This window comes from Neophocaena asiaeorientalis, unplaced genomic scaffold (assembly GCF_003031525.2).
Source record: "Neophocaena asiaeorientalis asiaeorientalis breed wild unplaced genomic scaffold, Neophocaena_asiaeorientalis_V1.1 scaffold114, whole genome shotgun sequence".
Classification (NCBI taxonomy): domain Eukaryota; kingdom Metazoa; phylum Chordata; class Mammalia; order Artiodactyla; family Phocoenidae; genus Neophocaena; species Neophocaena asiaeorientalis.
In genome coordinates, this window is record NW_020173116.1 from 14,116,627 (window position 1) to 14,143,218 (window position 26,592).

Genomic DNA, 26,592 nt, shown 5'->3' on the forward strand with positions numbered 1-26,592 from the left:
CCTCCTGTCTGGGCGGGAACAGATGCCTGAGGGTGGCCTACATGCAGAGAAGTGGCCAAAACCAAAGCTGAACCTCAGGAGCTGTGAGAACAAAGAAGACAAAGGGAAATTTCTCCATGCTGCCTCAGGAGCAGCGGATTAAATCCCCACAATAAACTGATGTACCCCGCATCTGTGGAATACCTGAATAGACAACGAATCATCCCAAAATTGAGGAGGTGGGCTTTGGGAGCAGCTGTAGACTTGGGGTTTACTTTCTGTGTCTGGTTGGTGTTGGTTTTATGTTTATCTTAGTTTAGTTTTTAGTGCTTGTTATCACTGGTGGATTTGTTTGTTGGTTTGGTTGCTCTCTTCTTTTTTTATTTTTAAAATGTTTTTATTTTTTTCATTTTTTCTCTTTTTGTGAGTGTATGTGTATGTTTCTTCATGTGATTTTGTCTGTGTAGGTTTTCTTTTACCATCTGTCCTAGGATTCTGTCTGTTCTTTTTTTTTTTTTCTTCCTTTTCTTCTGAGCCGTGTGGCTGACAGGGCCTTGGTGCTCCGGCCGGGTGTCGAGCCTGAGCCTCCGAGGTGGGAGAGCCGAGTCCAGGACATTGGACCACCAGAGACCTCCCAGCCCCACGTAATATCAATCGGTGAGAGCTCTCCCAGAGATCTCCATCTCAACATTAAGACCCAGCTCCACCCAACGGCCAGCAAGCTACAGTGCTGGACACCCCATGCCAAACAACTAGCGACACAGGAACACAACCCACCCATTAGCAGAGACGCTGCCTAAAGTCATACTAAGTCCCCAGACTCCCCAAAACACACCACCAGACGTGGCTCTGCCCACCAGACGGACAAGATCCGGCCCCACCCACCAGAGGACAGGCACCAGTCCCCTTGACCAGGAAGCCTACACAAGCCACTGAACCAACCTCAACCACTGGGGGCAGACACCAAAAATAATGGGAACTACGAACGTGTAGCCTGCGAAAAAGAGACCCCAAACACAGTAAGTTAAACAAAATGAGAAGACAGAGAAATACACAGCAGATGAAGGAGCGAGGTAAAAACCCACCAGACCAAACAAATGAAGAGGAAATAGGCAGTCTGCCTGAAAAAGAATTCAGAGTAATGATAGTAAAGGTGATCCAAAATCTCGGAAATAGAATGGAGAAAATACAAGAAAAGTTTAACAAGGACCTAGAAGAACTAAAGAGCAAACAAACAATGATGAACAACACAATAAATGAAATTAAAAATACTCTAGAAGGAATCAATAGCAGAATAACTGAGGCAGGAGAACAGATAAGTGACCTGGAAGATAAAATAGTAGAAATAATTGCTGCAGAGCAGCATAAAGAAAAAAGAATGAAAAGAATTGAGGAAAGCCTCAGAGACCTCTGGGACAACATTAAATGCACCAACATTCGAATTAGAGGGGTCCCAGAAGAAGAAGAGAAAAAGAAAGGGTCTGAGAAAATATTTGAAGTGATTATAGTCGAAAACTTCCCTAACATGGGAAAGGAAATAGTCACCCAAGTCCAGGAAGGACAGAGAGTCCCATACAGGATAAATCCAAGGAGAAACACGCCAAGAGACATACTAATCAAACTATCAAATTTTAAATACAAAGAAGAAATATTAGAAGCAGCAAGGGAAAAGCAACAAATAATATACAAAGGAAATCAAATGAAAACCTTATCAAATATAATATCTACATGATAGCAAACAAAAACCAGAGTATAGTCAATATGTGGATCTAGACGCCTGAAGAATAATGGAGACAGGAGAAAGTGACAACTTATATTTCACATCATCAGTCATTCAACCAACAACAGTTTATTGATTGCCTGGTATTGTACCAGGCACAGTGGAGCTGGGGTACAATGTGGACAAAACAGACATGGACTCTGTCCTCAAGGGATTTGAAAAAGACTTGAAATTCACCTCATCTAGGTATCTGTAGATGCTTAAGCCGCCTTTGCAACATCCCCATTGAGTGGTTGTGTCGGAAACCATGGATTAACTTCCAATTTCCTTCCTCAACAGACATTTATGTTCCAGGTTCTAGGTACTGGGGACTGTTTGGGAAACTGTTAGGAATAGAGCAGCAAGCAAAACCGTGAAACAAATTACATCTCTCCCGCACTGCTCCAGCTGGAAATTTAAAGACTCCTTGCGTCTAGGGTTCCAGATATGATTCAGCTTCTGCCAATCAGACGCCCCCATGTGAGGCTTAGCTTTGTAACTGGATTAAGTGGCTCTAGATGGGCAGGGCGTGAGGCGTCCACTTGGCGGGTACACAGTATAGGATCAGCATCGTCAGTGTAGTTCCAGGGGAGACGGTGCTTCCACGATTTTGTAAGTTAGTGAACACCAGGTAATAAATCCCAGCCACAGCTGAGCACAGACTGATACAATGTTAATGACCCAATGCTTGTGCCTGTGGTTTAGCAGGAATCCCTCTCCACTGCTGTTCCCAGCGTGATTCTACAATATTGACTGTGCAAGTACAAAAAAACAGAAGATGAAAACCAAAATCCTATTTCTTTCCTTCTGCTCTCTCTTTCCAACAATAGATCAAATGTATAACAAATAAAATCTCGAAGTCACGCAGACTCATACTGTCAATTTTATCTTCCCTGTTGTAAACGTCACGAGTGGTTGAATTATTAAATTGAAGTCTTGAATTCTGACTGCATAAAGAAACACATTGCTGTGATTAGATACGAAGTCATAAAGAACATGAATATTTGACATGTGTGTACCCTGAGGTCAGCAACCTGTATCTAAAGAGTGCCGGGCACATAAATAAAACAACAAGAAATCATGGATTTATCGTATAAGCAGAGCTATTTCTAAGCTTCAAGGTTATTAAGAATGGAACTCTAATAGCTTCGTTTGAAAATTGACATGCTTATTTCAGGTATCTACATTTCCCAGGATAAAATGTTCTTTTGAGTCTAAAGTTAAAATAACAACATGCAGGTGTTTACAATCTAATCACAGCAAACTTTCTTCATAAAGAGATGTGATGGTTTAGTCATTCACTAGGCTGTGATCTGCTCGGTGAAATTGGACACAATTTCAGATTTCAGATATGATACTTATTTCCAAAAACACTTGGAAAATGGGCCGGGAATGTTTCTTCAGTGGAAATAAGAAAGGTGGCATGCAAATGCTTGAGAGTCATTTAGGGATATTGAAGAATAATTTTTAATCACCTGATCTGATAAATTGAGAAAGAAAATTCCACTTTGTCGGATTTATAAAAAGGGGTAGTTTAATTGCTTTCAGAGGGAGTTTAGAAGTGGTTCTGCATAATGGTAAAGAAATGAGTTTGATGGTTTCCTTATTTTGACTTGCAGCTCCATAAAACATTTAGGAAATAAAACCGTCTTGATCCATTTGACAGGCAGTAATGTTTTCTTTCTCAGACTCCCAAATTACTTTGCGATTCTTTCATGACTATATCACAGTCTCTTTAGAATGATCAAATTGGTGTAAATATCTTTTTCTCCCTGTACGTTTATAAGCTCCTGAAAGACAGGTATCATCTTAATACCCAGATAGTTCTATCACAGAGCCTTGCAAAGTATGTATCAATAAATAATGGGTGTTAAAGATAAAATAGTCTTTGTGTAGATTAATTTCGTACTTTAATTCCTAAAGTACCAAGACTCCACTTTCCAGCTGGATGGTAGAGTCAGCAGAGATGCTGGGCAGGTTTATCCAATGTCTCCAAATCGTAAAGTATTCAATGTCCAGAAAGGTTGGCCTTTCTGGAAAATTCCTTTGGGTCCTAGAGCCTGTACGTTCCTAGCTATCTTTGAGTAGACAAAATCTGAATAGTTTGGGGGTTCATGTTTATACGGGGAAGCATTTATCAGGGCATGTGTGTAGCATTCACAGTGCACTCTGTAGAAGGCAGGGTTGTAATGCGAACACGGGAACAGCCCGAAGCAGGCCGCCAAGAGTGGTGGGGACAGGAAGGAAGGCGTGTATCAACCTAAGGCACCCGCATTTAAATTTCACACACACACATACACACACACGCACACATCACTGTGTAGGCCAAAGAAAACATGTCTGAAGGGCAGCCAGTTTTTGACCGGCGAAGAGCCACCTAGCAGATGTAGCCTTGTGTCCTTACATAGATGGTGGGGTGGGTGAGGGGACCATAACAGCAGCAGACGGAGTTAAGTGGGTTGGTACTAAAGCAGGCGGACAAGTGGACTGGGTCCCGGAAAAGAATGGTACCAGCGAGCAGGTACAATGGAGAAAGGTGAGAATAAGGTTCTTAAGACACCCTTGGTAAAGACGCCAGTCCTGCCCAGTACTGGGTGTGATACAGAGAAGCACGTGCTCCAGTTCACGTTGTCTGGCTCCCTCCCTTCCTGGTTGTGGGAGCGGATCAAGGCATTGAACACGTCCAAACGGCACCTTCCTTATGTCTCACAAGAGGGTAGTAACAGCGTCTCCCTCATAGGGATGTTACGATTAAATGAGAAAAAACTGAGAACAGAGCTCAACTCATGCCACGTTATATAATTCTCTTTACACTTTGCAATGTCTTACACGTGCGCGTGTGTGTTCATGTGTACATGCGTGTATCATTTATACAATTCTTTTTATATTTCTTAGAATCATACCCCACGGTCCGCCTAAATCGATACACTTTCTCTGACACAGACTCTAGAGATTTGTTCTTAGCTTTACTTCTGCAAAAGAGTAAGATCACACTTCAGTACGTTTTTGAATGAGAACACTCTCATTTTTCAGGTCTGGATCACAATCTTCTACTTATTTTCATTTTCAGACTGCATCAACCTCTCGGGAGCAATGCACTTTTTAAGTTGCCTCCCTGCTGTGTAAAGTGCTACTTCTTCTATCGGTCCTAAAATAGTCTCTTCTATGCCTCAAGAAGTTCACTTTAGTTCTAGTTTTCCGGAATTTGATTATTAAGCCTGTTTATTTTAACCATGCCCTTAGTGATTTTATTGATTCCAATTTCATTTCATTCTGCAAGTCCTAGACCCTCGACTATATCCAGGCTAAAATCTTGTTCATTTAGTTCCGTTTTTCTAGGTCTGCTATACCTTCACTCAGCACCCATCAAAGGAGTCCTGGATTGAGCCCAAATTCATGCCTCGGACACGGGTGAAAGAGACACCCATAATGTCACAGAACATTTTCTACGCACTATTATTTCAAGCAGGGAAACCACTTATAACTCTACCACCCTATTCGGATAACTACCTTTACTGTCTAAATTCACTTTAAAAATGACTTAATCTATGCAAAGTAGTTGCAAACATGGTCAAGGAGACACTGGCCCAAACATATTGCCGCATGAACTTGTGTGCTTTTGAAGTCATTTTCAATGCACAGCAAATCGTGCGATGAATCCACATTTATGTTCCATGTAAATTTGTTTTATTTTTGATAATGAAGCCTGGAGGAATGATTCTTGAAGTATCATAACAGCATTGACTGACAGCTCCCTAAGTGCCGTCTCTCTTATAGCAGACATAAATGACAGCTCGTAGGTAAAGAGCATATGCAAATGGATGGGGTTCACACTGAACACAGTGGGGTGAAAAGCCAAAGAAGATACTTGTCCTATTTCTTATTTATTAAAATTCAATCAATATGATAAAATATATGAACTTTGGGAGAATAGATTTACTTGTGGGCTGAGACAGATTCAGTTCTTAAACTGTTAGAGAAGCTTGTTATATAGTAATTATGTACTAAAACTGCCTCATATAAATATTTTTAAATGCCAGTGAAATTTACATTACTCATTTTCATACCCCATGTATACTGTTTGTTTAGCTGGGAGTGGTCTATATAACTAGAGCCTTTTTATGTTGTAGATTTAAATTATCAGGTTATCTTTTGTGGGCAACCACCTGTGTAGATTAAGTTAAAAATCTGGCCACATTAAAAACAAGAATCCTGCAATGCCACTTCTAGGTATCCACCCCAAAGGATTAAAGGCAGCGACCTGAACAGATACTGTACGCTCATGTTCATAGCACCATTATTCACAAGCCCGAAGGCGAAAGCAACTCAAGTGTCCCTTGACAGATGGATAAACAAAATGTGCTTTAAAAAGGAAAGAAATTCTGATGCATGCTACAACATGGATGAACCTTGAAAGCATGCTAAGTAAAATAAGCCAGTCATAAAAGGGAAAATGTATGATTCCACTTAGATGAGGTAAATATAATAGCCTAATTCAAGGAGACAGAAAGTAGGGCCGGGGGAGAGGGAAGATAGGAATTGTCTCATAGGTACAGAGTTTCAGCTGGAGAAGATGAAAAAGTTCTGGAGGGCTCCCCTGGTGGCGCAGTGGTTGGGAGTCTGCTTGCGGATGCAGGGGACACGGGTTCGTGCCCCGGTCCGGGAAGATCCCACATGCCGCGGAGCGGCTGGGCCCGTGAGCTACGGCCGCTGAGCCTGTGCGTCCGGAGCCTGTGCTCCGCAACCGGAGAGGCCCCAACAGTGAGAGGCCCGTGTAACGCAAAAAAATAAAATAAATAAAAAGGAAGCTACTGGATTTTTTAAAGACCTTTAGAAATCAAAATAATTTATTCACGTAATTTTTTTAACTGAAGCATAGTAAACTAAAGTCAAAGTAATAAATCTTCCGTGGTAATGGTTTGAGGGCAAGTGATGCTGGCTTTCTTCACATCCCGTCCTTCGCTCAGAGGAAAGGCAGATCACCTGTTCTGGAACAAGCTGGTGCAGCTCTGCGGGCGGGAGACTGTATAGTCTCGCAGTCTGCAGGCAGGAGGTCCGAGACCAAGGTCAGCAGGGTTAGTTTCTTCCCTGTGAGGGAGAATCTGTTCCAGATCCTCCTTCCTTGTCTCTGGTGGCCTCGGGGGTTCCATGGCTTGTAGACAGCCATCCTCTCCTTGTATCTTTATGTTGTTTTTCCTCTGTACATGTCTGTTTCTGTGTCTAAATTTACTTTTTTTTAGTAAGTAGTGCTGAAGTTCCTGCTCTGGGGGCTGCACTGCTGAGGATCACTGGTCTAACACACCCTTGTTACGCTGATTAGAAATGCAGGTTTTCCATAAGCGAAATGACCGCCAAGGGTCAAGAGTGAGTCCATGGCAGGGCTCAGAGGGGAACTCTGATTTCTTGATCCACATTTTATGCACTCTCCCTGAAGCATACGGTTTTTGGCCATCTTTTTTTTTTTTTTTCCTGTGCTGTACAGTAGGGCCTTGTTGTTATCCATTCTGTATATAATCGTTCGCATCTGTTAACCCCAAACTCCCACTCCATCCTGCCCCTACCCACATTTGGCAACCACAAGTCTGTTCTCTATGTCTGTGAGTCCGTTTCTGTTTGGTAGATAAGTTCATCTGCGTTATACTTTAGATTCCACGTATAAGTGATATAATGTGGCATTTGTCCTTCTCCTTCTGACTTACTTCACTGAGTAGGATCATCTCTAATTCCATCCATGCTGCAAATGGCATTATTTCGTTCTTTGGTCATCTTTGATTCAAAGTTCTCTGAAGATCTCCATTGTCTGTGGACCTATCAAGCCTTCGTGTTTTTTCTAGACTGAAGTTTTCCATATTGATCGACAAAGCTCTGCAGTTCCAGGGACGCTTTCTAGGAATCCTTTAAAAGTGTGTGTAGGTTTTTTTGTGTTGTTACAAAAGCATTTGATTCTATGAACATTTTTATACATGTATCCTGATATACTGTGCAAGGATTTCTGCAGGGTATATATACCTAGGAATGTAATCAATAGATTGTAGGGTGTGCTCATCTTAACTTTAGATCATTGATTCATTGTTTTCAGGAAAACTATATCAGTTTACACCCTCACCGCCAGCATCTAACACTTCCTGCATTCTCACAACTCGGCAACACTTGGTGTTGTTTGTCCAACATTTCGACTTTCCTGATGTTTACCTTAGAAGCTGCTCTAGAACCGAATCCTCACATTTACATGACTCCACCATGTTGGACTGTTGGTATTTTATGATCCTGATATGGGACCGAGGATGCCTGTTGCCTCTGACATAACAGGTGCTCAGTAAACGAGAGAAAAATTAAATGAATCTAAGCTGTAGTTGTTTGGTAAAATGACATTTTTTTCATATTTTAAATGTTTATCAGTACATTCCTGATTCCAATCTTTCCTTCTGTCGCCAAATTATGCAGCCAGTGTCAACCTACAGTCACATATTTCTTCCCAAACTCAAAGGCTACACAGGAAATTCAAAGCAGCAGTCCAAGGGTTGCCCCTAGAGGTGGGAGATGTATTACATTTGCTTTACTGTAATCTAGTAAAAGATCATAACATGAATCTTAGAGAAAAACACTTCCACAATTCTTAATCTTAATTTCAGTACTTAATGTATTTTTCATATGCTCCAACATGTCATTTTAAAAAATGATATAAATTCTGCTTCTACATACTTATTTGATTGTCTTGGTGAAATTTCCACAATTAAGTTAAAAAACTTTTTTTTACACTGTGTAGGAAATGCTGTTTAAAGACATCTATCTTGATAAGTTATAAAGTCTTGGTTCCCGAATACTAGCTCATGGGTCTCTGCCAACTTTGTTTATTTGTTTGTTTTGCGGTACGCGGGCCTCTCACTGCTGTGGCCTCTCCCGTTGCGGAGCACAGGCTCCGGACGCGCAGTTTCAGCGGCCATGGCTCAGGGGCCCAGCCGCTCCGCGGCATGTGGGATCTCCCTGGACCGGGGCACGAACCCGTGTTCCCTGCATCGGCAGGCGGACTCTCAACCATTGCACCACCAGGGAAGCCCCTCTGCCAACTTTTGATGAAAGTCTCGCTAGCCTAAAAGGTAACACCGAGAAGAACGAGTGCGAGCTTTGCGTACACATAAATGCACTCCATTTGAAGGACCACACTTCATTCCAAGATTATGTCACTTCTACCTTCTTTATTAACATGTTCTGTGTTTTACGAAATAGTGATGATAGTAGATGACATTTATTTGCTTGACAGCTTGACCTCAGATTTTCCATATGCATGTGTGTATTTGCGTATTGATTTTACTGATCCTTCAAATCTAATTGTTTGGAAACCCTTTAAGAGCGGCTTACTACATCCTGTAATATGTATTTCGTAGAAAGCGCCCTTGGAGTTACTGTCTGGAGCAAACAGTAAAAAAGCCCCAGAAGGCAAGCCATGCTCATCTATATTCATACCCATTTATTTAGCTCTGATTGAGTTTCCAGGGAGGTTTAGTACTAACCGTAAGGGGGTGACAAGCAAAGACAAGTGTCTGTCCTCGCAGGTTTAAGGGTTAGCCTGCGCTTCATACACTTAGGAAACAACCAGTTTCCGGAGGAGGGTGGAGACACTGGACCCCGATCCACGTGGGAAGGGAGGAGGAGGTAAAACCCATGCCAGGAAGGGGTCTGCTGGGAGCAGAGGCACGGAGCTCGGTCCTACCGAGCGGAGAGAGGAGCTGGGTGATGATGGAGCGTGAAGACAGGGCTAATTAGGGGAGCCGGCGCTAGGGCAGGCTGGACGTGGGGCGGAAGGGCTGGCGAGACAGCCACGTGGGAGTCGTTCCAAGGAGACTCGGGGAGCGACCGACTACAAGACGCGCAGAAGATGCGCGATGCCAGGATGCAGACCCACTGCCTTTCGCACGGTCAACACCCGCCCCTGGCCGGGGTCGGACACGCCCCTCCGGCTCCCGTACCCAACCAGCGGCGAGCCGCCTCTGGCCGCGGGACACGCCCCCTGCTCCAGTGCCTCTTCCCGGCAGCCTCGAGAACACGGAGCCCATCAGCCCCTGCGCAGTCCGCAAGCCCCGCCTTTTCGTCCTACTGCCAGCGCCTCCCGCGGCCAACATGGCGGCTCTACGTGTGTCCTGCGGCGCAGCTGCTTCGTACCGGCTCTTTCTTGGGGGTAGGGTTAGCTTTGCTCGGGGACAGGGCCTCTGGAAAGCCGCGGCTGCTAAGCCGCAGAGAAGTCCCGGATGCCAGGTAAGGCCTGAGAGAGGTGGGAGTGTGGCCTCTGGAGCACGCGGATGTGGAGCCGGCTCCGTCGCGGTCCTCTGGCGTCTCCACGCCCTCAGACGGGGCCCTGGGGTCTTAGGTGCTCAGCAGCGGTCTGAGGTAGAGAGAGGAGTGGGATTGCCTTCTGGTGCCCACCCCGGACGTTGTTGCTGGTTTTCTCAGGGTGCAGTGAGGGGTAAGTTATCTGAGACGGAGCTAGAGCGACCCCTGCCTTGACCCGCCGCCCGGGTGGGTGATGGGTCCCGCCCTGCCCGCGAGCCCCGCGGTCCAGAGGGCGGAGGTGGATGAGAACTGGACCCCTGCAGGGACCCGAAGACTTAATGCAGAAAGTCGCACAGTGGAGAGGAGAGAGTGTGACAGTTTTAAAGTGTCTTGCATCTGTGCAGTTTTCGTTTTCTTAATTTTCCCGGTACGTTGTCTCTGAGAGATGGAGATCACAACTTCTAAATTAAATTTAATCCTGAGGGCAGTGGGAAGCCAGGATTCTAGCTTCACAGCCGATTGGATGATGATGCGATTTACTGACATGGGATCTGAGTAGGAGGAACGAGATTTGAGAGGGAAGGAAACGAGCTTAGTTTTGGATATAACTGTGCCTATTAAATAGTTATATTTGGGATGTCCAAGTGTAGATTTCCAGTAAACCCATAGCTAAGCAAGTTAAAGAAGAAAGCTGATTTACAAGTCCTCTGTTACCTTGTAGATGGTAATTGAGGTCTTGGAAATGAATTAGATCATCTAGGGGAGGTTGTAGTGAATGAGGAATAAGCAGAGGGATCGGACCCTGAAGGACAAACAGCAGAGGAAGAAGAGCCACCCAAGAGACTGAGGATGACCTGTCGAAGAAGTAGGGGAAAACCCAGGCAGTGTGGAGGCATAGAAAACAGGAGAGTGTTCCAAGGAGGGAGAGTGACTGACAGCACCAAACACTGTAAAGAAGTCAAGTACTGTGATCAAAATGTTGAAAAAGGAGTGCCACCTTTTTTAAAAATCTTCTTTCTTTTATGTTTTAACTCAGATCAACCAATCCATCCATCCATCCATTTATCCATCAAACATTTGTTTTTATTATTTTTTAGCTGGAAAATAGGTTGGAAGTTTTTATTTTTCTCATGCATCTCTTTTGAGTGTATCCTTTCTGTATACGCATAATTTCCTATAAAAGGGACTGTAGCATACAGAATGTTCTTATTGTTGACACAAAGTGGGGGAGGTGACAGAGAGTTGTTAACTTCTGCTCCATCCCTGGAACTCCCAAACCTTTGAACGTATGTATCCTTCTGTGTCTTTCTCGATGTTCTTTTAATCATAGACATGCATTCATATGCATACTTTCAAAAGATGGATCCTGTTCTACTTTTTGCTTCTTTAACTTACACGTATAGCAGAAATCTCTCCAAGTCACCTCTTACGTGTGTAACTGCTGCATAATATTCTGTGGTATGAATGTATCAGAGTTAATTTAACAGTTGATGGGCATTTGCTTTGTTTCCTTTTTCTTCCCACTAATAAAGTGTAAACATCCTGGTGTAATTCTTACGACATCAAATATCTTGTATCTGATGCTTTTATTTCTGTAGGAGAGAGTTCCAGTTGTGAGGTGATTGCTGCAAATGTCAGTAGACATTTAATAGATGTTTCCACATAGTTCTCCAGAAAGGCTGTAGCAATTCACAGTCCATCGTTGATGTAAAAGCATGCCCTTCTTTCCACCTGCATTAGGTATTATTATTTTTTTCAGTAAGGTGGGTGAAAAATGATTTTCCTTTGTTACTTTAATTTCACCTCCCTGACCACTCCTGAAATAAATAAAGCTTTTCTTTTTTTCCACCCATATGGCAGACGTTTACTGAGCAGTTCACTTGAGCCAGGCACTGCGAAGTAAACAAATCATTGAAGTCAAACAGTTACTAGATGGTGTCCACCCTTAGCACTCTCAAGGGATGGTCCTGAGATGCTGAATCCCCAAATTCCTGAATACCTCCACAGCACATGTGTTAGCACATGCGGTACAGCTTAGATACAACTGAAAGACTTAACTGACCCCATCAGACCCTTAGTGGTTCCTTCTGTATGGCTAAAGACATTTATAAAGCTTTTTTCCTGGCCCAGAGCTTATCTGTCTTAAATATTAGCATTTCTTCACTTCCGTCTCCAGTATTAATCATTATATTTCTTTTAGAGGCCATGTTTCATAAAACAACACAGTTTTTAATCACTTTATGAGTTGCTGAAACACTACACCTGTTTTTTGTTTAGTTTGGGTCCTAACCCATTAGTTATGAAATCTCATAAGAGATTAAAGAAGGGAGTAGAGAGAATAGAATAATTATAATAATCAAAGTCCATCTTATACAGGGTATTTTTGCCTTTTGTTTATGTATATATGTGTGTGTGTGTCTGTCTTAGGGGGTGATATAAGCAGTAGCTATTACTGTGGGTCACAGTCAAAAATGTTTGACACTGATGCAAAAGGAAAAAGAAACAAGTTCTTTTAAGCTGTGGCTCCTGGCTACGCAGTTGGGAAGCTCTCCAGGTTTTCTCCTGCATACCAGAATTGTGGCATACACGTTTCATGTTAATGGTTCAGTACAAGTGCAGAAATCTGAGTGTCCCAAATTTGGGGTGGAGGAGGGAATATTACTTGGGAATGGCCAAATTTTTCTGGTTTTAAACCCGTGAATATCAAGGATCTACACACAGTGTACTGTGAGATTTACAAAGGTAAATACAGAAAAGCACAGAAGTGCAGTGCCTAATACAAATGAGTTGTGATGGGTAGAGTGGTGGGCAGCTTCTCAGAGGAGGTGTTGGGAGGGTCAGTTAGGAGTTACGTGAGAAAAGAGAGGTATTCTGTTCTAGGAACATGTAATAGGTCCACAAGGGACAGGGATGTACAGAGTCAGTGGATTCTGGCAACAACAAATAATTGGTTATAGCAATTATAATTGGTATAATAATTGGTGAGAGAGCGGTGGGACAGGATTGGAAAGTGTATGGCTATGTGAAGATACTTGAATTTTTTTTTTTAAACTGTCACAAATGAAAGTAGTTTTGGCTTTATTATAAGCAGTTTGACAGTCATAGTGTGATACAAAGGTTACCCATGAATTCTTTTTTTTTTTTTCATTCTTTTTAAGGGAGTGGCATTTTACTTTTCATTCGTTGTGTGTCAGATATCACAGCAGCCGACATTGATCAGTCGGTATCAAATGTGGATGTTTGTAGCAGACACGGAGGTAGCATATCACTCACAGTTTTTTTTATTATTATTATTTGTAATGTGTTGAAATACTAGTAGTTTCAACTTTGTAAGCAGAAGCTTTTAAAAGCAAGCTTTCTAGCAGGGAACAGTTGTCTTAACAAGCCTTTACCTTGTCTCCAGACTCCTGCCAATTGAGTACCATAATAAAAAGAGAGTTATTTGAATGTCTTGTTTTATTTAGAGATAGTGGCCTGTAAGATCATTGTTTAATTTAAAATCTTTTCTTTCCATTTGTATTTTCTCCTAGATATTAAGGTTAAGACACACCACAGTTGTAACGACAAGGAAAAATGTTGCAGTCTTAAGACGTGAAACTTACACAGTGGATTTTATTAAAAAGCAGATTGAAGAATTCAACATAGGAAAGAGACACTTGGCCAACATGATGGGAGAAGATCCAGAAACTTTTACCCAAGAGGATATTGATGTAAGTACAGTTACTCTGTTGGAAAAGTAATTGTTGTAGAGTTTTAAATACTGAAAGCTGTCAGACTGTCAGAATAAGGAAAAATGCCACTCTGCTATTTTGCAAGTTGGAACTGTGGTTTCAGAGAGATGCTACTCTATATTTGAAGCATTATAAAGTATAGTGAGGTTTAGATTTTCACCAGAAACGGATACTTTTCCTTGATTCCAGGTCACAGGAGCCACAATGAATGTTTATACACGACTTAGAAACATTTATCCTGTTATGTAGTCTTAAACTCAGCTTTCTTACAAAATGATAAAACAAATGGTAAGTTTATAGGAAAAATCCCATAAGTAAACCCAAGCCCAGAGTTTTTATCAACCTAACTATATATTTGAATTTTCAAAGTGAGGGCATGTTCTGAGTGATTTGAGAGTAGGGCTAAAATTCTGTTCCTGTTCCACCTAGTGCTAGTACTCTTACTTTGTTCTTCTTTTTCAAGGTCATTTTGTCTGTTCTCTGCCCTTTGAATTTCCATATGAATTTTAGAATGAGCTAATCAGTTTCTTCAGCAAGCCAGCTAGGATTTTGATAGGGATTATGTTGAATCTCTAGATAAATTTTGGGAGTATTGCCATCTTAAGTCTTCTGATCTGTGATGATGGGATGTCTTTCTGTTTATTTAGATCTTCTTTAATTTCTTATTGTGATGTTTTCCAGTTTTCAGAGTTTGTTTAGCATTTCTTTTAAGTTTATTTCTGAACATTAATTGCTTTTTGCAGTTGTTCTATTGTAAATAGAATTGTTTTGTAGTTTTTTGGTGGATTTCTTAGGATTTTCTACATATAAAATGTTGCCACTGACAAATAGAAATAGTTTTAGTTCTTTCTTTCCAATCTGAATGCCTTTTATTTCTTTTTCTTGCCTAATTGCCCTGGCTAGGACCTCCAGCAAAGCTGAATAGAAATAGTGAGTGGACATTCTCACCTTGTTCCTGATCTTAGGGAAAAGCCTTCATCTTGCACCATTGGGAATGATGTTAGCTATAGGTTTTTATAGATGCTCTTTATCAGGTACTGGAGATTCCTTTCCATACCTAGTTTGCTGAGTGTTATTATCATAAAGGGGTTTTGGATATTGTCAACTTTTTTTTTGCTTTTACTGAGATGATATCTTTTATTGGTGTGGTATATCACATTACTTGATTTTTTTTTTGTTTTCTTTATCTACTTTATCTTTTTTTTCTTTATTTATTTACTAAATTAAAATAGGGATGACTATCTCCATGTTGTTCTTAGGACTAAGGAGACAAATACAAACCCCAAAAAAGTTTATGACATAACAAATCACAAAGTCAATCATAAAGGACAAACTTGTTTTACCTGTAATTTGTTCTGGGAATCATGGAAGCAAATGAAGATTTTTTTTTTTTTTTAACATTATTCAATGAAACATTACTTCTTAACAGCCAACCCCCTTTTTTTTTTTTTTTTTTTTTTTTTTTTTGCGGTACGCGGGCCTCTCACCGTTGTGGCCTCTCCCGTTGCAGAGCACAGGCCCTGGATGCGCAGGCTCAGCAGCCATGGCTCACGGGTCTAGATCTTCCCGGACCGGGGCACAAACCCGTGTCCCCTGCATCGGCAGGCGGACTCCCAACCACTGTGCCACCAGGGAAGCCCCAGCCAACCCTTTTTTTTTTTTTTTCTTTTTTCTTAATTTTATTTTATTTATTTATTTTTGGTATGTGAGCCTCTCACTGTTGTGGCCTCTCCCGTTGCAGAACACGGGTTCCGGGCACGCAGGCTCAGCAGCCATGGCCCACGGACCCAGCCGCTCCGCGGCATGTGGGATCCTCCCGGACCGGGGCACGAACCCGCGTCCCCTGCATTGGCAGGTGGACTCTCAACCACTGCGCCACCAGGGAAGCCCCCCAGCCAACCCTTTTAAACAAAGTGTTAGATGTCAGTTAAGACTCACAAGAATCAGAGATTTTAACTATATTTTAAAGGATATGGGTTATTTATTTATTATTTTTTGCATCAATTGACTTAGATGTTAAACCAACCTTGTGTTCCTGGAACAAATCCCACTTTGTCAGGGTGGGTCATCTTTTTTATGTGTTTCTGGAATTGGTTTGCTAGTGTTTTGCTGAGGATTTTTACATCTAATTAATACTTATCTGTATTTTTTCTTTTCTTGTAATGTCTGTGATTTTGATATCAGGGTAATACTGGTCTCACAGAATGAGTTGGGAAATTCTCTTTTATTTTTGGAATTGTTCGTGAAGAATTGGTATTAATTCTTCTTTAAATGTTTGGTTGAATTCATCAGTGAAGGCCTCTGGGCCTGGGATTTGTGTGTGTATTTCTGTTTTTGATTTTTGATAATTACTGTCTGCTTTTAAAAATGGTCCTCCCCTCTCCCCTTGTGATCTGTGTGTCCCTGAGTAACTGTTCTCAGGAAGAGGATCCCACTACCTAACTGACTTTACCACTAAGGCATTTTTGAGCATCTCTTCACTACCTTTTTAGGTGTACATGGAATATATTTAGCTCAGTGAGAGAAACAGAATCATTCAGTAGTTTTGTAAATCTATCTGAAGGGATGAGCATTTTCACGACATAAGTATTACACATGAATTATGTTGTTTAGAGTGGTGTGAGTTCATTGTTTGGCTGTTTAATCAGAATGCTAGTTTGAGATGTTAAATCCTCATGAAAATAGTTTTAATTTTTACAGAGTAGACATGACCTATAATTTAATTCAATTACCTAGTTAAAAGTCTAGGCTTGCTGTATAATTTTCACATAGGTAAATTAAGTGCCATTGTATTCAGATTAAGCCATTCGTTATTATATGAGTTTTAGAAACTGGTTTCTCCTTGCTACTAACCAATTGCTAAAATAATGATTGCTGCAATCATCTGTGAAACGCATGTAGGCAAAAATATTGAAGATCTAAAACAGTTTTCTTCATATATTAAAATACTTAAAATTTTTTTTCTTTAAGGGGTTTAAAACAGACAGACATTGGTGTCTTCATCTAAAGGATCCTTTTTGTATTATTTAGAGAAATCTAAAAGATTCTGTCATTCAGTCAGGTAGAAACAATATTTTTAGTTCTGCTTCTTAAAATATTGAGTTGTTTCCAGAGAAGGTGTGTTTAACATCACACAGTAAATGTGAGGGGTGGCAGCTTTTCTGTAAAACTCTGTGTGTGTGTGTGTGTGTGTGTGTGTGTGTGTGTGTGTGTGTGTGTGTAGTGAAAGTGTAAGTTGATGTTATTTTGTGTCATTGTGCTAATAGAACATAATAAAAATCTTCCTTAGATTTAGACAATAAAGTAATGAAATCATGAATTGTTATGAAGAAAGTCCAATCACTTCTTTAAAATATGTAAAATGTTTTAAAATGAAGCTGGATTTCTTGTGAGGAATATAGATGCAGAACATGTAGAACTTTGTGGTTAAATTAACATTCTTTTAAAAGATAAATTTGTTGTAGTTGAAGTGACGTTGTAGAAAGATGCAGAACCTGGCATTAGGAGAGTCCTTGCAGCATCACTGACTGGCATTGTAATGTCGGACCGGTCACAGCACGGTCACTAGGTTTCCTCATCTCTAAAATAATAATACTTGCTCGCCTACCTCAGAATATAACTAAGGAGCGTGAGATTAATGTGTTATTGTTATGTTATTGTTCCTATGGCAGATTTTATTGTAATAAATAAAATCTACCATGACTTGAATCAGTCACTAGTTTTCTGATTGCCTTGGTCATACAAGTCTTCCATGAGACAGAATGTTGGGGAGGAGAATCTGCAGTCCTCTTGGGAACATTGATTTATCAGGAGCCACTTCAGCCAGAGTTTGTATTGTACTGTAGGGTGGTGTGTTGTCTCACCTCGCTCGTGTCTGAAAGCCCTGTGGAAGTGTGATCCCTTTTCCTTGACGTGGGCCCCTTGGTTCTGCTGTGCTCGACTTTCCTACAAATGATTGATGTGCTTCACTCAGTCTCACGATTTATGTCAATTACCTCTTCTGGCATTTTATTAAATTGAGAGGACCTTCTTTGACATCTGAGTAGATGTAAAAGCAGAAGAGGACGATGACAGCCACCGTTTCCAAAGCACTGAAAATATATGGGAATTTATCATTTTGTAGTTCCTGTTTTCATTTATTTATTTGGAACTATTATTTTTGTAACAGGTTTGGCTGTGTATATAACCTGAAAGAGAGACAGTATAGCTAAGTCCTATTTAACATTTCCATACTGACAGAATGCTTGGTTATTTCTAAAGACAAAAATAAATAATTTGATATCCAAAATCAGGAAAATATTTTAAGCTTCCAGATAATCTTCAGAAGAACATTATGGTTGCTATTACGTATTTAGATATCATGAATGCTTTTTATAATATGTTGACTTTTAATATATAAATTAAAACTAGGTATTGTAATTTGTCTCTTAATAATATGATCAGGAAATTAGATCGTCTACAAAAGGGAATTTCCTAGATGAGAGAAACTTACTTTTAATTGTTATTTGAAAAGAAAAATACCACCACTTACTGAAAACCTCGTATGTATGTGCAAGATGCTGTCTGGGAGCCTGATATACATTTGCACATTTAATCTTCATAAAAACCTACAGAGTAGGTATTTATTGTTGAGGAAATCAAAGCTGTACGCGGTGTTGCTGTATCCAAAGTCTGTTTTTCCCACACTTTCAAAGATTAAATTTTTTGGTAGCATTTTCTAAAATAAACTGCAGTCTCCCCAGCCTTATGTAGTGGAATAGAGAGAGTGTAATTTAACCTTCGAGGGCCTCAGGATGTTCCTGCCGAGAGTGGTTGTTAAACTGCGGAGCCCCGTGGTGTGTGTGTGTGTCGCTGTACTGAGTGGCCTGGCTCTGCCCTGTCTCCTCTCCTATCAAGGTGTCTGTCTTTGCCCCTTGCCGCTCCCTTTGCCTGCTGGCCTTCTGGCATAGCGAAGGTTGTTAGGCGTGTGGATTAAAACCAGGAGCCGCTGGACTCAGCATGAGGAAAGCATGAGTTTATAGTAGCTGCTTCAGCTCTTCATAGGCCTTTTTCATTGATTTCTAGGTTTACAACTTTATTCCAGAAGGTTGAGCTTGAATAGAAATACGGCCTCTGGCCTCACTGAGTGAAGTATATACAACTTATGTGTGAAAATTACACCTGGGTAATCTTTTATGCTAATGCACCCTTAATTTAATACGCCTTTAAACAAGAGCACTGTTGTGGATTAGTGAAAGAAAAGGAAATGTGACAGGTAAACTTTACAGATAAAAATCATCCTGCTTGTCACTGTGGACATTTAAAGGTACATTATTCAGAAGGTTTTTTTATTATTAAAGCTACAGCGTTGTGTATCTGCTAGAAATTTTGTTTTGCAAAATGTTTAATGCTCACTGATGGCATTAAATTTATATGAAAAATATCCTTTTTAGTTGGTGAAATAGCAAATTAACTAAAAAGAAATCAGGTATAGATTTTCTCCATTTCAAAATAGTTTAATTTTTGCCTAATTTCTTAAGTTACATTGAAAAGAGAGGAACGGCCTGCTGCTCTTTCTCTGTGAATCACTGGTGCTGCTGGTAACCCCCGGAAGATCTGACGGGAGGACACACAGGTCCCTCTGACAAGCAGTGCAGTGTATGTGTGTTTGGTGTCTTGCTGCAAGTACTCAGATGCATGCGAAATATTTTGAAAATAGATCTTAATGCCGTGTTTCTCAACTCCTGTGCCATAAATCTTTCCCAGGTGATTTCCAGATGTTGATCACTGTGAAAAGGACTCTTGTCTGAGACGGTGTATGTTACTCCATGGAGGAGTCTGTCCGATGAACATTGAGCTGAACGGAGTTTGTAATTCAGTGTAAAGCAGTTATAGTTTGGTCAAAAGAAGAGTCTTTGTGTATAGGAACTGTAAGAAATAGCCCCGTAGTGTGTAACAGAGGTGGGCAGAAATGTTTTCCTTCAAATCTTGACCGAAGGCTCAAGGCTGGTCAGTGGTCAGGGCCTTGGAATTCCATAGGCGTTGTCACACACCGCTGTGCTGGAGTAGACGATCTGTGTCGTGTTGCTCACCCTTTTCATCCTCTCACGTGTACCATCAAAATTCTTTTTCGCAGAATCATGCTGTAAACACAGAAAGGTTGAGGACCACTGATATTTGCATTTTCCTTTTTGAATTAAGCTTATAAATTTTAAGTTGGAGACATTTCGGTTATATTAAATATTATGGATACAGAATAGCACTTGCATTTACTAATGTCTTTATTTGGGAATTAAAAGTTAAGTTCTGCATTACTCTAGAATTTCAGGAAAAAAGCCAGCAAATTGATACATAATACTGCTGAAGTCTACCAATTACTTTTTTTTTTTTTTTTTTTTTTTTTTTGCGGTACGCGGGCCTCTCACCATTGTGGCCTCTCCCGTTGCAGAGCACAGGCTCCGGACGCGCAGGCTCAGCGGCCATGGCTCACGGGCCCAGCCGCTCTGTGGCATGTGGGATCCTCCCGGACCAGGGCACGAACCCGCGTCCCCTGCATCGGCAGGCGGACTCTCAACCACTGCGCCACCAGGGAGGCCCTACCAATCACTTTTTAATTGGTATTATAGACCTCCTTCCAAAACCTGAATGTTTTGTTCTCCAGAGTGTGAATATGCTATGTGAAGTTTCTCTAATTGATTTGCTGTGCCCATTCCATTTGATGTATCATTTTTCACAATATTTCATAATTTGTGCTCACTTCTAATGAACAGAGTCGTTAGGACAGGCATGTCTAAGTACAACTGACAGCTAACATTAGGTGCCAGATGCAGTTTATAAAGCTGTGTAGAACTGTAGAGAACAGTTTAAATAAATTAGCACCTGTACATTAGTCTCACTTGCTGCTAATTTATAAGCGAATCAGTAGAGATGACATTTAGGTAAGTCATTGATCAAGTTAACAGCTGCAAACCCACTGCCCAGCTGGGATGCCTAATTAATAGAGATTGCATTCCTGACCCAGTGCTTCCTTCTCCTGGATTGAGTTTGCAATCCTTTTATACTTTGACATAAGCCTAAGAATATAGTTAAATACTTTGCCTTCATTTTAGGGAACACTTGAATTACCAGTATTCTAGTGAAAATCCAGAGATGTAAACAACATGTTTACAAATGAGAATTACTTTATTTGGTGACTTACTTGGATTAATTTTTTTCTTTAGTTTACATTCTTTTTTTTTTATTCAGTACTTTTTTTGTTTTGGATTCAGGTAAACCATGCCATAGTCTAATAAATTTCTAAAGGGTTCTATACTTGTCACTAAATGTATACTCCTGGCAGAGCAAGGTTTTTTGTGTTATGTTTTTTTGTTTTTGTGACAACCAACCATTGAACCTAAGCCATACATATGTCTAACAATTTTTTCAAATGTGACATTACTTTAAAACACTTGAGAACTTTGCCAAGTTCAATTCCATACAAATTCCAGAACTTAATATAGGAAATATTAAGCTAGAGCTTACTGTAGGAAAATGCCCGTAAGTGTTTTCTATTCCTGTGGCTCAGATTTTCTTCTGAGTGAATGTAAAACTGAAAGATTAAGGCAGCAACAACCTTAAATCAGAGTACGGCAAGGTTTAGTGTCTATTTCAGGTGTATGTTCATGGATATTGATGATGTTTGAATACCAGTGTGTTTACCTACAGGCCACATCCAAAGTCTGGTTCCTCAGCTGAGAATAGGTTTCTTGAAACAAATGCTAAGCCTGAAACAAATAAAAATGTTAGGCTAGTAATACTGTTTTAAAGCTTCTTGAAGAATCATTAATTGGGTCCCAACTGATACACGTATTTTTGGGTTTTGTTTTTGTGAAAGGTTGGGTGTTTCTTAGTTTATTATTTTTTAAAATTAATTATTTATTTTTGGCTGCATTGGGTCTTCGTTGCTGTGCGCGGGCTTTCTCTGGTTGCGGCGAGCGGGGGCTACTCTTCGTTGTGGTGCGCGGGCTTCTCATTGCGGCGGCTTCTCGTTGCTGAACACGGGCTCTAGGCATGAAGGCTTCAGTAGTTGTGGCACACGGGCTCAGTAGTTGTGGCTCTCGGGCTCAGTTGCTCTGCGGCATGTGGGATCTTCCTGGACTAGAGATCGAACCCGTGTCCCCTGCATTGGCAGGCGGATTCTTAACCACTGCACCTGGTGTTTCTTAGTGTAAATAATAGTTTTTCATGTAGCTTGTTCAGAAGTGAAAAAGTACTTATTTCAGTTAATTGTGACATTTCTGTTAATCCGTCATTGATAAACTTGGTCCAAGTGGGCCAAACCACAGTTCAGATGTGAATGCCAATTTTCCTCCAGTTTTAAGATGCTCGAGAGGGTATAGGCCATTTCCTGCTGGTACATGTTCTCTGGTGCCTGGTAAGTGCCACACACATACAGGAATCCTAGAACCTAACAGTTGACAGCGAGGTTAACGCTAGCAGAGTCATGTATTTCCTTCACCACCTTCCTCCAGTGGTTTTCTGGTTGACTTAACTTCACTTAGCGAAATATTCAAATTCTGCAATTTTTATCATTCTAATATAGATACTTCTGAATAACATATCAGAAAACTGCTTTAAAAAAGACTGTGTTTATGTTTGCAGAAAGAAACCTATGTATATTTTTTTCCTACTCCAGTATGTATTTTCTTACTTCTGTTTCTCTTTCTTACACCAGTGACCCCATTCTAAGTATATTTCTTTTGCATCTTGCTTTTCTCAGTCTTCTGTTCAGCCGTAGAGTAATTGATGGCATAGATGTACCTTCATTTATTCAGCTAACCTCTTGTGTATGATAATTTGGTTGTTTCTAGTATTGTGTTCTTATAAATCAGTTAACAGCCTATGCTGTGTTGTTTTATATTCGTGGGGGTGTATCTTCAGGGTAAATTTGTAGAAGTGGAATTGCTGTGGGAAACGTATATGTAGTCTTGTTAGATATTAGCAGACTGCCAACCCTGGAGGTTGTACACTCCCACCAGCAAGGCATCAGGGTGTTTCTGTAACCTTGCCAGCAGTATGCTGTGAAGCTTTCGAATTTTTGTTAGTCCTGTTAGATGAAAAGTGTTATCTCAATAGTTTTAATTGCTCCTTTTTTTTTAATTACTCCTTTTTTTTCCTGAATATATTTGAGCCATATTTTTCTTTTCTGTAGTTTAATAGGTCAATTTTTTTTTCTTTCCTTCTGAATTTTGGATGGTAGTTAAGGAGGACTTTCCCATGTCTAGGTTATAAAGGAGTTCATACATGTTGTCTTCTGGTACTCGTTTGGTTTCATTTTCCAGGTTTGGCTCTCTGACTCATTTGGAGCTACTCTGGTGTATGGTGTGAGGTTTGGATCAAGTTTTACCTTTTTTCAAATGGCAATCAGTTGTCTCAACATCACTTATTAAATAAAAAGTCCACCTTTTCTTCTTCAGAGAAGGAAGGGAGAGGAGCCCCTGGTTTTTCAAAAAGAAAAGAAAGTTCACAAAGTTAGGATTCTGATATGTGAGCCAAGTTTTTTGTTGTTGTTGTTTTTGTTTTTAGTGTCAGTTTTATTGCCAGAAGGCTGAAGGAATGACGCTTGACCCAGAGACACAGCTGGGCTCCCTAATATAATTGAATATACCCCCAAATTATAGGCCCCTGCTTCCAGGAGCAGAACCTGGTCCAGCACATTTGCTGCGTGGAGAGGACAGGCCCTAAAAGAGCAGCACTGGGTCTGCAGGAGCTGCCGGGTCATTTAGAGCTCAGAGAGGGGCCACTGACTTTCCGCCTGCCAGCGCCCACAGACGTGAAAACGCGTGGCCTCTGTGCTTGTTTTTCCTTTTAATTGTGGGTGGGGTGGTGGGTGGGTGGGTGTAGGAGGAGGCTGTAGGGGCCTGCGCAAGTTGGGGGCAGTCCTGCTCGCAGGAGGTGAAGCGCCTTTGGACACGTGTAGGGGTGAGATTTGTCACAAGCACTGGGGTTGTTCCTGGCATGGACTTTGGGGAAAGGGCCAGGGATATTAAATGACCCGCCGAATAGGGGAAGTTGCCTACAGGGGAGCATCACATTCAGAATGTCAAGAGCGTCCCCACTGCAAAACAGACATTGAAGAGAACATGTTTGGAAACAGGTAGTTTAAAAACCTCTCCCAAGTTCTGGGAAACGTTCAAAAGAGCTTCTGAAAACATCCAGGTATCACGGTGGGTGGGATGTAGGGCCTGCCCTTTTCAGTCTTCTGTATGTGGACATCCGCCTGCCACCTGGGGCTGGGAGGATGCTCCTGGGCCCTGGCCCGGCAATCGTACAGGGGCTCCTCCAGTTTCCTTTAAAAAGGAGAGAGGAGGGTTATTTGTGGTAGCACACTCATGTTTGAAGTGGACACTTGAAAATTGTTAATGACTAGTTTAACAGTTACAAATTTTTTTCTTTTGGGGAATGTATATGTGGTAATTTTATTATCCCATTTAGAAGATTACAAGGTGAGATAATGTACGTGAAACTCTTGGTTCGATATCTGGCACATGGTAAGCACTCAGTTACTATTAGTCATAACGTGACTTGTTTTTATAGCAATTGTTAATTAACCTTTGTGTGTATTTTCAGAGAGCGATTGCTTACCTTTTTCCCAGTGGTTTGTTTGAGAAGCGAGCCCGGCCAATAATGAAGGTAGTTATCTTCATTAATATTTTTACAAATTTCACTTAGGTTTATATCTTACAGCAATTACCTAATGCATTTTTAATTTATTTTACAGCATCCTGAAGAGATTTTTCCTAAACAAAGAGGTAAGTTTGTTCAAGAATAAAACAGATAGTTCTTTCTTTCCTACAGTGCCATGTTATGTATCAGCAGCCACTCAGGTGTTATGGAGATGCCCTCCTATGTCATGGTAGTCGTGAAATAAGTCAGGAGTACTTTATAACTAATAATGAATGGAGTTTACAAACTGTTTCTTTTTAATTAAATATTAAAATTAGATCAGGTTAGAGTTTATGCCTATACTAATGTCATTTTATTTGCATTCTAATACGCCTTTTTGAAGAAGAGCTGGGTACAGATATGCTGGAGACAAATTCAACTTTTTTTAATATGAAAATTTAAAAATTTTCTTCAATTTGTAAGCATATTTTCACTGAATATAGATTCCCTCCCCTCTTTTTTGACTTTTATTACTTTATTGATGTGATTCTGTTGTCTCTTGCCTTGCGTTGTTCCTGATGAGCAGTTAGCCAACATTCTTAGCTGGCCCTCTGTTTTCTCTGGTTTCTTTTAAGATTTTTCTCTTTACCTTTTAAATGTGTAAACTAAAATCTTGAAAGCGTAGGACAAGCTTTAAGGTCACCAGAAAATAACATATTTACTCTTTTCTAATTTACATTAGAAAATTCTGGGATATTTAAAAAGTATTAAAGCCGGAAATCATTTCTTTAAAACACTCAAATATAAATTTATATTCATCAGTCTTTTGCTATAGCCCTAGAGGGTTTTTCTTCGAGGATGTATCTGTTCCTCCTCATTTCTTTTGCGTGCCTCTGCCCCTGAGATACATCATCAGAGGTTTTTAGTTTTGATTTCCTTACAGTGGAGTGAAGAACTTAAACTTCCTAAGGAATCTGAGTGCAGAATATGTTTATATTTCTACCGATTTTCCCCTGACTACACAGAAGTTGAGCAGACTTTTTTTTTTTAGTAACTTGCCTTTGAATCTTTCTAAAGCATTCAACTTCGTTTTGATAGCAGCATCAACTGTCTTTTCTGTTTCCACCCATGTTTCATCTGTTTATGGAATACTTGATTCATGTAATTACAGAAATAAGTACAATTCTAATAAACAGGTTTTGGGAATAAACACAGTTGACTCTTAGTAGGTGTGTAACTCAGCAGCAAAAATGTGTGGATACATTGGAGGGTCACCTGGCCACAGATGCTCGGTTTACAGGCAGCATCAGGGTGTCGCAGAGCTGATAAATAGAGGTTGGTGAGAGAGCAGATCTTTTTATTAAAAATGTCTTTGTTTTGCGTTGATGTTTTTGCTGAGTCACCTTTGTTCAAAGCTAGGCGTTCCGTCATTTTTCTCTGCTTCTCTTTACATGATAATTTTTATTTTGAATCTTTTAATAAATATTCTGTCTTTTGTATTTTCTGAATTCTTAGATGTGGTTGATAATAAACTATGACATCAATTCAGTTAATAGCTTCCGGGAAGATAATAGATGAAGGCTATATTAAAAGTACACATCACATTTAAAGATGCAGTTCAGTTTTCTAGAAATAAAACTATGCACAAGGCACAGTAACTTACACTTAGTGGCTTTTCTGTAAATGTTTGTAATGATAGTGATTTTTTTCCCCTTTTTTTAGTGGGGAAAAAAATTGCTTTTTTTCCCCCCATTTTTCAACCTCTCAGTCTCCTCACTTATGTCTCTTCCTCTCTTTGTTCTGTATATCTCTACTAGTTGCATCTGTTCTTGTATATCTGCCCCTCTGAGACTGGTTCTTTCTTTCAGATCATACCAGCTTCTGAATATTAGAAAGTTGTTACTACTATCAGCTGGAATGTAAAAACTGAAATGTCCGTGTGTCCCTGCAAAATGCCTGTGTGTTATTTTGGAAATATGTCAGTGTTGATAGGATTTTCTTACAATTCAGTGAAGTATATTTAACTGTGTTTAAACAGTATGCCTTTAGAATCAGCAGAGTACTTTTTGCCATCTACTACCAATTTTGCTGTACTTTGTAAATAGGACAAATTGATTTTTTATGTTAAAAAAATCAGTGAACTTTAGATTTGAATAGATTATGGCACTTGTAATGTGCTGCCACTTCCCATATTAAAAGATGGAAGCTTCCAGATTGAGTTAACATAAAAAA

At 40.4% G+C, this 26,592-nt stretch overlaps 1 protein-coding gene across 4 annotated transcripts in view; it reads left to right on the forward strand.

Annotated features, from left to right (window-relative positions):
- Window positions 1-9,823: 9,823 nt before the first annotated feature.
- MRPS9 (mitochondrial ribosomal protein S9) overlaps window positions 9,824-26,592 on the forward strand; it is a 111,224-nt gene continuing 94,455 nt past the window's right edge. For all 4 annotated transcript variants that reach the window (XM_024743796.1, XM_024743797.1, XM_024743794.1 and 1 more), the window contains exons 1-4: window positions 9,824-9,991; window positions 13,537-13,716; window positions 24,325-24,387; window positions 24,476-24,506. In XM_024743796.1, the coding sequence (XP_024599564.1) occupies window positions 9,857-9,991; window positions 13,537-13,716; window positions 24,325-24,387; window positions 24,476-24,506 (409 nt within the window). In that variant the 5' untranslated portion in view covers window positions 9,824-9,856. The remainder of the gene's footprint in view (window positions 9,992-13,536; window positions 13,717-24,324; window positions 24,388-24,475; window positions 24,507-26,592) is intronic.